The 14595-nt window shown below is 41.8% G+C and overlaps 2 protein-coding genes across 2 annotated transcripts; both read right to left on the reverse strand.

Moving 5' to 3' along the window:
- Window positions 1-2205: 2205 nt before the first annotated feature.
- echdc3 (enoyl CoA hydratase domain containing 3) lies at window positions 2206-5139 on the reverse strand. Its single transcript, XM_058623521.1, has 6 exons — window positions 4937-5139; window positions 4034-4155; window positions 3802-3899; window positions 2963-3163; window positions 2709-2887; window positions 2206-2614 (listed from the first exon to the last, which is right to left on the reverse strand). The coding sequence occupies exons 1-6, from the start codon at window positions 5077-5079 to the stop codon at window positions 2461-2463; spliced, it is 897 nt and encodes a 298-aa protein (XP_058479504.1). The 5' UTR covers window positions 5080-5139; the 3' UTR covers window positions 2206-2460.
- A 77-nt stretch (window positions 5140-5216) lies between these two features.
- Window positions 5217-12465, reverse strand: kcnj8 (potassium inwardly rectifying channel subfamily J member 8). Its single transcript, XM_058623520.1, has 6 exons — window positions 11773-12465; window positions 10879-11027; window positions 7813-7973; window positions 7124-7263; window positions 6665-6881; window positions 5217-6354 (listed from the first exon to the last, which is right to left on the reverse strand). The coding sequence occupies exons 1-6, from the start codon at window positions 12123-12125 to the stop codon at window positions 6103-6105; spliced, it is 1272 nt and encodes a 423-aa protein (XP_058479503.1). The 5' UTR covers window positions 12126-12465; the 3' UTR covers window positions 5217-6102.
- Window positions 12466-14595: the final 2130 nt, after the last annotated feature.

Here is a 14595-nt window from a genome sequence, read left to right on the forward strand (position 1 = left end):
CGTCAGAACATCTTAAGATGTCAACTTGCTAGCTAGCTTGCCGCTAATGTCTATTTAACGAACGTAAACTCCCCAAAATCTAGCCTGGGAAACTATATTTAATCTTTTTGGTCTTCATTAATGTCCAGAATCAACGCTGTCATTTACAATTTCTTAGAAATACACTTAGCCAGAACATGACATAGCATCTTTAGATTTGAAACATGCTAGCTAGCTTGACTAACCTCGAAGTAACCAGGTTAAAAAATCTGTAAATTGTTTCCAGAATTGATGTTTTTTTTATCTCCGTTAGCTAGCTTGCTGCTTACATCTAACTAACTAGGTTTAAAAACCTGTCAGGTAAAAACGACAGCTCAGAGAAAACTTATCTGGCCACATTGTAAGGTACACCTGTTTGTCGTTAAAAATTATGTAAGAGATAAATATGATTTATTGTCCCAAAACACGACAGAAATCTTTGTTTAAAAGAGTTTAAAAAATATATACGTTTATATAATTCTCATCTGATTAATTAAAACATGTTGAAAGTACATTTTAACACTTTTTTAAATGTTTGTTCTCTAATGTTTACGATAAAATAAATCCAGTGAGCAGCAGTTTCTACACAGCAGCTGTGTACCTAATAAAGTGGTCATTATTGTCATTCCAGTTATTATAATCTTTATATCATGGGAACAGTATATCTGTGTTCAGATTCCATGTCATAAACTACTGGTGTAGATCGCCCTCTTGTGTCCTTCACATGAAACAGGCAAAAGAATATTATATTCCTGTAAAAATATTCAGCCTTTACACAGTCTGCACACTCACAGTGCATTAAAAACAAAAGTAATCAAATGATTAACGTTTTAGTACGTAAGGTAATTTGGGGAAACTCAGAAACTTTATGAAAGAAGCTGAAAAATCACAGAAACTGGATTGAATTATGAAATTAAAAAAACACCAAACTGAAAGTAGTTAAAACAGTATGTATATGTTGTGTTTATTCTTTATTTTAATTCTTATTTTGACTTATTCATAACTGGGGAAGAAATAAAGTTGTTTTTTTATTATTTGAATTATTTCTATACACAAAATCGTAACTGCACACTTCTTTTTGTTAATATTGAGATGAGTGATTTGTTATTAGGACTAAAAATGATTGTTTACTGTTAATATTGGGCTACATTTTTTTTGCTGATGTACACATGGACATGGGAAACTGTAATTTGTTGACAGTCCCTAAATGATCATCAACACCAAACTAACTTCACACTGCAGGTGAATCAAACCACAGAGGATTTTTTTTGTTTGTTTTATAAAAACATCAACACAGCGAAGTCAAAGAAGAGTGAAGTAGAAATAAATAAATAAATAAATACACGCAGCAAATGTGTGTTTGTGTTAACACTGACACCTGGCGGCCGAGCGCGTCCACCAACTTCTCCACATATTAATCAACTCTTAATAAACTATGAATAAATAACGACAAACATAAAACGGTCGCGGAACAAAACTCACCTTAATTCCAGATGTTTCTCTGATTTTCTCCATCGCAATTCGTTAATTTCACTAAAAAATCACGAAATGTTTGTAGCTTCTTTAGCTACGATGCTACTGCTCCTTGCGCCCGTTGAAAATTAAGATGGCGACCGGAAGTGACATCGCTCTTTTATGTTTTTTTTCTGCCATTAAAATTAAACGTTTAAATTAATGAATAAATCTTAAATAACAGAGAAAATGACGGTGGACACATTCGTCTTTAATTAAAATACTTTTTAATCAGCTTATTTAACCCAAACATTCCATATAACTGTACGTGAAACGCACATACATGAGTAATACTATGTAGGACTGTTAGCCTGTTAGCTTAGCTTAAAAAAAAAACACCTATTACAATCATTTCAAGCTTTACGTTATTAATTATTTCAGTTCTGCTTCTGAAATATTGTTTTGTTTCTCTTCTGAAAATACATAATTAATACAAATGTGAAAAGAAAACATCCCACAATCGACAAACACCGAAACCAGTTTAATTTAAGGTCAATCTTTGTGCAAATTAATATAATATTTATCATTTTAAAATAGAGTTGTTTATTTTATTACTCTTTGAAAGTTTGATAAATATATTAATTGTATAATAATAATTTTTATTATATACGTTCACTGCATGAACATTTCAAAAATAAAAGGCCAATACCTTTAATACTCACATACAAGATATTTTGTGCTGATGATTGAACAGAAAATGTATTTTTCACCCAGACGTTAAAGTGACACAACGAACACTGATGATAAAAGTCAAAGTTACCCATTTAAACCATTATATAATACACGTCCAAACACCAGGTAAAGCAGCGTTTTCTCATTAATACCATTCTGTTACGTCATTAACACTGTTACTGTCTTCAATCATCCTCATCCTCACTGAAACCCTCATGTGTTGTGAGTGTGAATGACTGCAGCGCCCCCGTGTGGCCATCAGTCGTGGGCTCTCTCACTGCTGTGGCTCCAAACAGGTTTGCGTTTCTCGATGAAGGCTCTGATTCCCTCCTGTCCGTCTCTCAGGCTCAGGTTGTCCACCATGACTGCGGAGGCCGTGGCGTACGCCGCGTCCCGACCTTGAGCCATTTGTCTTTTTTGAAACAACGTAAACAAAGAAACAAACACGTTTACGCTAAACTGATACATTTTGACATGAAAACGTTGTTGTTTTTTTAACCTCTGACCTTTGGAAAGTGGCTTTGCCCAGAGCGACGACGGGTCGACTCGCCGCGCACACACGCCGCGCGATGGCTAACGTCTCCGCCTCCAGCCGCTCCTCTGGCACCACCTTACTCACCAGACCGTGCAGCAAAGCATCATGGGCCGAGATGGGTGTTCCGGTGAACAGCATCTCCATGGCAACCTGGTGAAAACAGGACCATCACAAACAAACAAAAGCCTTGACTCAGTCACAGTTCTGACGCTCGTCAGCTCTGACCTTCCTCGGCACGGCTCTGCCGATGGCGACCGCCGGCGTCGAGCAGAACAGGCCCACGTTGACCCCCGGCGTGGCAAAGGTGGAGTTCTCTGTCGCCACGGCGATGTCACAGCTGGCGACAAGCTGACAACCAGCCGCTGTGGCAACACCGTTCACCATGGCAACCACCGGGACAGGGATGTCCTGGATCAGGGTCATGACCTGAGGCACAAGAGCAACTGAGTCACTGAGCAACTGAGTCACTGAGCAACTGAGTCACTGAGTCACTGAGTCACTGAGTTACTGAGTTACTGAGTCACTGCGTTATTGAATTATTGAGTCACCGAGTTACTAAATTATTGAGTTACTGAATTATTGAGTTACTGAATTACTGAATTATTGAATTATTGAGTTACTGAGTTACTGAGTTATTGAGTTACTGCGTTATTGAATTATTGAGTTATTGAGTTACTGCGTTATTGAATTATTGAGTTATTGAGTTACTGAATTATTGAGTTACTGAATTATTGAGTTACTGAGTTAGTAAATTATTGAATTATTGAGTTACTGAGTTATTGAATTATTGAATTATTGAATTATTGAGTTACTGAGTTGCTAAATCACGTTGTCACTGAATTATTGAGTTATTGAATGATTAAATGATTGAGTTACCAAGGCCCCAAGTTGAGTCACTGCGATACTTTGACTCTGAGTTACTGGGATCGTTTCTCACAGAGTTGCTTTGAGTCAGTTAAATGAACTCAGTAACTCAGTTCTTTACCTGTTCACATGTAGTCTGGTTAGTTCCAGGATTAAAGTGGATTAACAACGAGAAATAAATGAAGCAGACGTAGTTTCACCTGTGAACACGTGTCAAACACTTTGGTGTGATGTCCTCGTCCCTGAGTCCACGTCAACTCCTTCAGGTCGTGTCCAGAGGAAAACACTGGACCTTTGGCTGAGACAGACACACACACACACACACATTTAGACTGATGTGTCTCTCTCTCTCACACACACACACACACACACACACACACATTTAGACTGATGTCTCTCTCTCTCACACACACACAGATGAAACACACAAACCTGAGATGATGATAACCCTGAGGTCGTCGCTGTCGACGTCAGTCTCGATGTTTTCTCTCAGAGACTCCAGCATCGACAGAGACAGAGCGTTCCTCTTCTTTGGATTATTCAGGATTATCCTCCTGAAAACACATGCGCGTCACAGTTTCCTGTTCTCAGTCACACGGGACCATTTGAAAGACTTTCTGTTGTAACTTTAGTGACAGGACACTCGAAGAATAAAGTGTGGGACAGAAAGTTGACATGTCAGACAGCATCGGTGTCATACAGAGGAATATTAACACTCACAAACCTTCATTTAGAATCATGTGAGTTTGTTTAAGTCAAAACATTTATTATCTCGTTCAACCTGTTTGTTGTTGCGTCACATTTCACTTGCTACCGTTTACTTTACTCTTTTTCTAAACTTTGCTCTTATTTTCTAAAAATCTATTATTACAAGACTGTAGAATATGTTGTTGCCTAAAATGTGTTGAGTAAAAATATCACAGGTCTCACATTAGTAGTTGAGTGAAGTTCTTCACACAAACTGACTTTTGTGATTGAATTCAGTCTTTGAAGTGAAAGTTTCAGCTAGAATATTTTAATGGAAGATTTTAAAACATATGATTGACAATTTCAAATTAAATTTGAGCAGTTTTAATAATCTAAATGAACTTTATCTGCGTATGAACTGTGACCTCCGAGTGTTGACATTGAAAAAAATGCAAACGTGTGTTTTTTATTTAAATATTATCGAAGCCGAATCAATCGTAATACTCAAACATGAGTAACGGAGTACAGTTTATACAACTTTAAGACGCCGTTGTCGTTTTAATCTACGTTCTTTCCTTAAATCGCTGTTTTCCCTAATGAGTAACTGTCAGTAAGGGAAAACAAGTCGGACGCATTTGGTTGCAGCACCTGATTCCGTCGCTCTGGTGTTTCAGCGTCAGCGGCTCGGGTTCGGTGTCGGAGTAAGAACGGGTCCCGGTTCTGAGCGTCGTGGTTCTGAAGCTGAGCTGAAACACCGCAGCGGTTCTGTTCAACAAACAACGAGCCGCCATGGTTCCGTGTGTTTGTTTACCCTCACGACTTCCGCCTTCACTCCTGCCACTTCCGCTTTCGACGTACGTACGACGCCGTCAATGACACGTAGTGAAACAAAATAAACCAATAAATAAACAAAGAAGAGTCACACGACTTAAAGAAATGAACCCTTTTAGACGTTTTTTTATTGTTTTTGTACCAACAAACTTCACTAATGAGGGAAAACAAACTTCTAAACTGAACCGGAGGCAAAATGATTGACTGCAACGTGCAACTTCACCACTAGATGTCACTGGTACTTTAAATGTTAAGTTTAAAAAAGAAAAAGTGAGATCACAGTTTTCTTTGAGTCAAAAAACAACAATAACAAAAAATTAGAAAATAATAGAAATATGTATGTTATCTTATTATATTTCATTATTATTGGATTATTTGCACATGATTTAAATTAAATGACATAAGTTTGGGTTGAATTAAATTTAAAAAAGTTAGAGTTTCAGGTTAAATCAGCGAAAACTGAATAATATTCTACAAATAGAAGAACATTTTTATTTAATCAATGATTTCATTCCTTATGTTGATTGATTTAAAAAGTAAAGTCCTGTACAGAGTTAAATTCCCTTTTGAGAGAATTTGTGATAATTATTATTTCATCAGCTCTGTGTGTGTGTGTGTGTGTGTGTGTACATGTTTGTACATCTTTGTGGGGACATTTTGTCTGTTAAAGGGATTTTTCAGGGTTAAGATCTGGTTTTAGAGTTCGGGTTAGATTAGGGAAAGGTTAAGGGTTAAGATAAGGCACTTTGTTGTGATGGTTAGGGAATGCATCATGTCTACGATGTGTCTTCATCATCAACATATAAAAACGTGTGTGTGTGTGTGTGTGTGTGACGTCAGCAGTAAACGTGTCGGGTGACGAGTCGCGTTAAAACAGAAAAGAGAAGAAGAAAAAGTCCCATCAGAGGCGGAGACGCGCCCACGCCCACCGTCCTCCGTCCCACCAGGAGGAGCAGGGCGGCCAGCAGGGGGCCGGCCTCATGTCAGGTGACGGCGTTCAGGTTCTGGACCCCGTCTCCCGGCGTGAAGAACTGGACTTTGGGCACGACGAGGCCCGAGTTGTTGCGGCGCAGGCTGCCGCTGCCGCCCGCCACCTTACGCATGGAGTTGTTGCGTCTCATGGAGTTCCGCTTCCTCAGCGAGTTCTGGTGCGAGAGTTCGCTCTTCTGGAGCGTCTGGATCAAGATGGACGGCTTCTCGTCCAGTTCTTTGGCGCTGCACACCGGCGTCTCCACCTGCGGCAAGAAAACAGCATTATGGTCTGTCTGAGTGAAGCGACTGGAGACAGACTCCGCCCCCTCACCTTCCTTTTATCTGTATCATGGTTACGAGTAAAGTCCACACTTGAATGTTCTGGACAGATTTTGGGAGAAATTGCTGAAAAAATCTCTCCCACACCAAACCTCATAGAGAAAACCAGTGATTTGAGCTGCGCGGACACAGGAGCTGCTGCTCCTCTGCTGCCTCGTGTGGTCACTTTGTGTCACTGCGGTCTGAGTGGACGATTGAATCATCAACTGAATCACTGACCACTTTTTTTTTTACCTTCATTGTGTTTCCAAACTTGGAGTAGTCCACCGAGTACACGCCCTCCTCCTCCGTTACTATGGGAACGAAGCGGTGACCCCACTGGATCTCCTCGGCGACGTAGGAGGTTCGAGCCTGCGTCGTGATTCCCGTCGTCTCCACCACTCCCTCTAGGATGACAATGACCTCGAGGTCACTGCACTGCAGCTCCATCGCCGAGAGGTCATAGAGGGGACTGCACACACACGCACGCACACACACACACACACACGCACACACACACACACACACACACACGCACGCACACACACACACACACACACACACACACACACGTCATAAAAAAACGTCCTTTTCTTGTTTGAATTGTCGACTTTAACCAAGAATATTTGATTTTCTGCCTTTAACTGTTACTTCTGGGTGATTCTGTGTCATCACACTGAGGTTAAACGGAGAGGAAGATATTTTGCGTTGCACCTGTGTTTGTCGATGACGTGGCAGATGATGAGCGGCGCGAGGAGAAACAGGCTGTTACTGGAGACGGCGCTCTCTGTCGGGACGTCGATCTGATGGATGGGAATGACTTCGCCCTCCGGAGTCGTCGTCTTCCTCACGACCTGCAGAACATTCACCACTTCATTAAAACTAAATCACAATAATCATCATCACAACAATAATAATAAAAGTACAGGAGGGGGACGATCGGTCCTGTTTTTATACAGGAAAGTGAAGCTCAGTGAAGGTATTTTGCTGAGTCATGACTCCGTCACACGTGAACACACACACACTTTCTGATTCACTGTGACATGAACTGTTGATTTAAGTCATTATCTGTGATCTCTTCAGTTATTAAACTTATTTAAATCAGCTTGAAAATCAAAGAAGCAAATCAATACAGAACTCCCTTGAGAATCATCATAATTTTATCTTCTCTTTAATATCACATGAATCCAGTGACAGTTAAGTGTAAATTCATGAGTTCCTTAAAATCATTCATCACTAACAGATGATTCGGCTTCATAGTTATGACACCAACGTGACAAAAACGGAGAAAAACTGACTGACAAAGACAAACAGAACAGCGGATTTCTCTAGCACCGCTTTACTTCCTGTTCACGACCACAAAGACTTCTGGGAAATGTAGTTTGAGTGAGGCAGTGAAACACCTGCAGCCTGACGGTGGCGCCGATGATCATGCTCTTCCTCAGGTCGCCGATCCGGATCATGAAGCACAGGTTGTTGTTTCTGACGGCAATGACGGCGTGACGACTGAAGATCAGCGTCTCTGCGCGGCGGTTGGATTGAGCCGTCTTCATGAAGATACAACCTGAGGACGACGGAGACACGAGGACACAAGAGGACGACAATGAAGCAAGGAGGCGGAGACAAGAGGACGACAATGAAGCAAGAAGACAGCAACAAGAGGATGACAATGAAGCAAGGAGGCAGAGACAAGAGGACGACAATGAAGCAAGAAGACAGAGACAAGAGGACGACAATGAAGCAAGAAGACAGAGACAAGAGGACGACAATGAAGCAAGAAGACAGAGACAAGAGGACGACAATGAAGCAAGAAGACAGAGACAAGAGGACGACAATGAAGCAAGAAGACAGAGACAAGAGGACGACAATGAAGCAAGAAGACAGAGACAAGAGGACGACAATGAAGCAAGAAGACAGAGACAAGAGGACGACAATGAAGCAAGAAGACAGAGACAAGAGGACGACAATGAAGCAAGAAGACAGAGACAAGAGGACGACAATGAAGCAAGAAGACAGGGACAAGAGGACGACAATGAAGCAAGAAGACAGAGACAAGAGGACGACAATGAAGCAAGAAGACAGAGACAAGAGGACGACAATGAAGCAAGAAGACAGAGACAAGAGGACGACAATGAAGCAAGAAGACAGAGACAAGAGGACGACAATGAAGCAAGAAGACAGAGACAAGAGGACGACAATGAAGCAAGAAGACAGGGACAAGAGGACGACAATGAAGCAAGAAGACAGAGACAAGAGGACGACAATGATGCAAGAGAGAGACAAGAGGACGACAATGAAGCAAGAAGACAGAGACAAGAGGACGACAATGATGCAAGAGAGAGACAAGAGGACGACAATGAAGCAAGAAGACAGAGACAAGAGGACGACAATGAAGCAAGAAGACAGAGACAAGAGGACGACAATGATGCAAGAGAGAGACAAGAGGACGACAATGAAGCAAGAAGACAGAGACAAGAGGACGACAATGATGCAAGAGAGAGACAAGAGGACGACAATGAAGCAAGCAGACAGAGACAAGAGGACGACAATGAAGCAAGAAGACAGAGACAAGAGGACGACAATGATGCAAGAGAGAGACAAGAGGACGACAATAAACCAAGAAGACAGCGACAAGAGGATGACAATGAAGCAAGAAGACAGAGACAAGAGGACGACAATGAAGCAAGAAGACAGGGACAAGAGGACGACAATGAAGCAAGAAGACAGAGACAAGAGGACAACAATGATGCAAGAGAGAGACAAGAGGACGACAATGATGCAAGAGAGAGACAAGAGGACGACAATGAAGCAAGAAGACAGGGACAAGAGGACGAAAATGAAGCAAGGAGGCAGAGACAAGAGGACGACAATGAAGCAAGGAGGCAGAGACAAGAGGACGACAATGAAGCAAGAAGACAGAGACAAGAGGACGACAATAAACCAAGAAGACAGCGACAAGAGGACGACAATGTAGCAAGGAGGCAGAGACAAGAGGACGACAATGAAGCAAGAAGACAGAGACAAGAGGACGACAATGAAGCAAGAGAGAGACAAGAGGACGACAATGTAGCAAGGAGGCAGAGACAAGAGGACGACAATGAAGCAAGAAGACAGAGACAAGAGGACGACAATGATGCAAGAGAGAGACAAGAGGACGACAATGAAGCAAGAGAGAGACAAGAGGACGACAATGTAGCAAGGAGGCAGAGACAAGAGGACGACAATGAAGCAAGAAGACAGAGACAAGAGGACGACAATGATGCAAGAGAGAGACAAGAGGACGACAATGTAGCAAGGAGGCAGAGACAAGAGGACGACAATGAAGCAAGAAGACAGAGACAAGAGGACGACAATGATGCAAGAGAGAGACAAGAGGACGACAATGTAGCAAGGAGGCAGAGACAAGAGGACGACAATGAAGCAAGAAGACAGAGACAAGAGGACGACAATGATGCAAGAGAGAGACAAGAGGACGACAATGAAGCAAGAAGACAGAGACAAGAGGACGACAATGAAGCAAGAAGACAGAGACAAGAGGACGACAATGATGCAAGAGAGAGACAAGAGGATGACAATGAAGCAAGAAGACAGAGACAAGAGGACGACAATGAAGCAAGAAGACAGAGACAAGAGGACGACAATGATGCAAGAGAGAGACAAGAGGACGACAATGAAGCAAGGAGGCAGAGACAAGAGGACGACAATGAAGCAAGAAGACAGAGACAAGAGGACGACAATGATGCAAGAGAGAGACAAGAGGACGACAATGAAGCAAGGAGGCAGAGACAAGAGGACGACAATGAAGCAAGGAGGCAGAGACAAGAGGACGACAATGAAGCAAGAAGACAGAGACAAGAGGACGACAATGAAGCAAGAAGACAGAGACAAGAGGACGACAATAAAGCAATGAGGCAGAGACAAGAGGACGACAATGAAGCAAGAAGACAGAGACAAGAGGACGACAATGAAGCAAGAAGACAGAGACAAGAGGACGACAATGAAGCAAGAAGACAGAGACAAGAGGACGACAATGAAGCAAGGAGGCAGAGACAAGAGGACGACAATGAAGCAAGAAGACAGAGACAAGAGGACGACAATGAAGCAAGAAGACAGAGACAAGAGGACGACAATGTAGCAAGGAGACAGAGACAAGAGGACGACAATGAAGCAAGGAGGCAGAGACAAGAGGACAACAATAAAGCAAGAAGACAGAGACAAGAGGACAACAATAAAGCAAGAAGACAGAGACAAGAGGACGACAATGAAGCAAGAAGACAGAGACAAGAGGACGACAATGTAGCAAGGAGACAGAGACAAGAGGACGACAATGAAGCAAGGAGGCAGAGACAAGAGGACAACAATAAAGCAAGAAGACAGAGACAAGAGGACAACAATAAAGCAAGAAGACAGAGACAAGAGGACAACAATAAAGCAAGAAGACAGAGACGGAGGAGAAGACGAAGTCTGACCGAGCATGATGGCGTTGATGATGAGTCCCACGATGTTCTGCAGGATGAGGACGGTGATCGCGGCGGGACATTGTTCCGTGATCATTCGTCCTCCGAACCCGATCGTCACCTGGACCTCGATGGAGAACAGGAAGGCGGAGGTGAACGACCTGCAGGGGGCGGAGTCACAGAGACAGACACGTAAAGATCTGAACCGTGGAGAAGGAGGAGTCAGCAAAGGGAAGCGTCGAGGCGACTCATGACACAAAACATCGCAACACTGAGATTCTGCGATAATAAATATCAGACAATCATGTGACGATACATCGCAATATCTGTCACAGTGAAAAGCAGATTCAAAAGGGGCGTGGTCACGGCAGCCGTCGGAATTTGGGCAAATTTCAACCATTCATCACGAAACAGGAAGTGCCCTTTAACTGACGTACGTTGACCGAAAACTGACCGAAACTAACGTAACATACGTGAGATAAAAGACATCGGCGCCACCTGCTGGCAGAGGCTGCACAACGCAGCTCTAGTTATTTATTTATTGTTTCCTGGATGAATTTTCACTCAATCATCAGACATTTATCACGTTTATCGTAAAAACCTTCATCGTTCCGACTCTAAGAAACAAATGTTCACTGCAGAGGAGGCAAAGGTCAGAAGGTCACAGAAAAAGAGCTAGGGAGTAGGACGCAAGGAAGGATGAGAGTACGCTGGCCTCCTTCCTTCCCCTGAGTTTCATAACTTCCTGTTCTCATTTTTTTGTCTTTGTCCTCCTTCTCTCCTCTTCCTCAGAAGAATTAGAAGAAGAAGGAGGAGGAGAAGGAGGAGGTTTGGATGAAGATGGAGGAGATGAGACAAAAACATCTTCCATCTGTGACTCTGCGTGTTTCTCTGCGTGTTTCTTACTTGACGTCGGTGACGCAGTGGGTTCGGTTCTGTGGCTCCGAGTCCAGGTCCAGGTCCCCGTGCGCAAACGCCACGAGCCACCAGCTCATGGCGAAGAGGAGCCAGCTGCTGACGAAGGTGGTGGTGAAGATGACGAGGGTGAAGCGCCACTTCAGGTCCACCAGCGTGGTGAACACGTCCTGCAGGAAGCGGCCCTGCTCGCGGATGTTCTTGTGCGCCAGGTTGCACGAGCCGTTCTTGGCGATGAAGCGCGCCTTGTTCACGCGGTCGCGGAACACCGGTTTGCGGGGCATGCGGGACACGAGGCCCGGGAGACCGAACTCCTCCGGGATGATGCTCTTTCTCGCCAACATCTTCTTCTTCTTCTTCTTCTTCTTCTTCTTCTTCTTCTGTTGTTGTTCTAAAGTTTCTGTGTTTCACTTCGTCTTTACGCGCAGATCCAACATGTCCCCCCGTCTTCGTCCTCGTCCTCGTGCTGCTGCTGCTGCGCGCGCTCCGCTGCCTCTGGACACTTTTGGAGAGTTTTACGCGCAGACCAGGACGCGCCGCCTCTGCTCGGATCTTCTGAAGACGAACTGGGACGGTTCTCCTCCGCGCTCCTGTTGACGTAGAACAGCTCCCGGAATCCAGACCCGGTCTGACCCGGGTGATGCTGCCTTCAGGGAGCGTCGGAAAAACAACAAACTACAAGGAAAACGCGCGTAAACTGATAAAAAACAACAACAACAAACTTTAGTTTAATTAGTTTAATCACTGATTCATCATAAATGTTAAAACATGAAAGTCCTTAAACTTTAAAGGGTTTTTTCCTGCGCAAATGTGGATAATCTGACAAATGAATCCTTAACGTTCCGCTTTCACGTTTCTTTTCTCAGATTAAATCCTCTACAACATTGAAATGTGTGTATTTCACGTGTTTCCTTTTGAATTAGAAACGAAAAAGATGTGTATTATTACTGTTCAGTGTTTTATAAAAAGTGAAATTAAAAACATCTTTATATCTTTTATTAAAATATCCTTACATTTTTATTATTATTTAACCATAATCTGGCATTAAAAGGACATTTTATTATTTTTACATATTTCAGAAACTAAAACACAAAACAATGAGACAGAGATTTTAAAAACAATGTCATAATTTAGTTAATTTTTATAATTTTTTTCAAGTTTCCACTTTGTCATGTGACTCCTCAGTCTCCTCCTCCTCTGCTTCAGTTTTACTGTTTATTGTTTTCTTTTTATTAAACACCTGATTTTTCAGCTCAATTTTAACTTTTTTTAACTTGGCGACTTCACCTTTGACCTTTGTATCATTAACTGTCCTTAACTTCACCAGTTCACTAAAAAAAAGGAGTGTCCTAAAACATGAACAAAAAACAAAAACAACAAAAAATCAGCTGAAAATAAGAATAAAATCACAGTCTAGAGTTTGTCAGTTTGACAGTGAGTCACCCAGGGGGCGCCATTTAACAGAGCAACGCGTCACAAATAAACACCTTCATTCTGAATCACATTTTATTATCATTTCATACGTAAAAAACTTTATGTATAAACTGTACATTTATATCTAAACACGTGCAGTTTAACAGTCACTTGTGATTTTTCATCAAAATAAGATTTGTTCATTTTCCTGAACGTTGACGAAAGATTCTTTACATTTGTTTGAGTCTCAAAAGTGAACATTTCCAAACATCTGAATGTAAAATAGTGACGTGATTAGTTTGAAACGACTGTGACTGACAGATTTTTTTATAAAGATGAGATAAATGCGTTTCCTGAAATATTGTAAAAGAAAAAACAAACGCAGCTGTAAAACCACTCATGAAGCAGAAAACAGCTGAAGATCAAAGAGCACAAACTAATGTTAGTGACGATTAGTGAAGAAGTTACAGCGAACACGGAAAGTTTCACTTTTTCATCAGTCTTCAGTGTGTGTGTGTGTGTGTGTGTGTGTGTTTTATAATGTGCACAGTGAAAAGTGCAAAGTTTAAAATAAAACAAAGAGACAGAAACATGACGACGAGAGAGACGAGGAAATACGTGAAAATGATCCTTAATAAAAAGTTAACTTTGTAAAGATGCTAAAGGCTAAAAGAAGATTGAGGCCAAAAAGAACATGTAAAACAAGAATAAAAAGCTAAACAAGAGGCTAAAAGAGAAGCTAAAACAACAAACTTAGCCTCTATTAATACATGTAGCTAATAAACAAGTAGCTCAAATTCAAGGCTAAGCAGCTAATACAAGAAGCTACAACACAAAGCTAAAAATAAAGACCATAAAATGAGGCTACATATATGAAGTAGCTTAACCGGTGGCTAAATGAGAAGCTAAACCGAGAGGCTCAACTTGGGGCGTATACAAGAGGCTGTGCAGCTAATACAACAGGCTAAAAGAGAAGCTAAAACACAAAATGTTAAATAAGTGTCTGAGACAGGAGACGAAAACAGGAGGCTAAACTCAAGGCTGAAGCAGCTTAATGGTACGGCTAAAAGAGAAGCTAAAACCTGAGGCTAAGCAGTTAATACAACAGGATAAAAGAGAAGCTAAAACCTGAGGCTAAGCAGTTAATACAAAAGGCTAAAAGAGAAGCTTAAACCTGAGGCTAAGCAGTTAATACAACAGGCTAAAAGAGAAGCTTAAACCTGAGGCTAAGCAGTTAATACAACAGGCTAAAAGAGAAGCTAAAACAAGTAACAGAGACAGGAGGCTAAAGTTAAGGCCAAGATAATAAATGAAGTAGCTAAAACAAAAAGCTAAGTAGCTAAAACAAGAGGCTAATATAATAAATTATGACAGAAATAAAATCTAACACAAAATTATAAA

Source organism: Solea solea, chromosome 3 (assembly GCF_958295425.1).
Source record: "Solea solea chromosome 3, fSolSol10.1, whole genome shotgun sequence".
NCBI lineage: Eukaryota > Metazoa > Chordata > Actinopteri > Pleuronectiformes > Soleidae > Solea > Solea solea.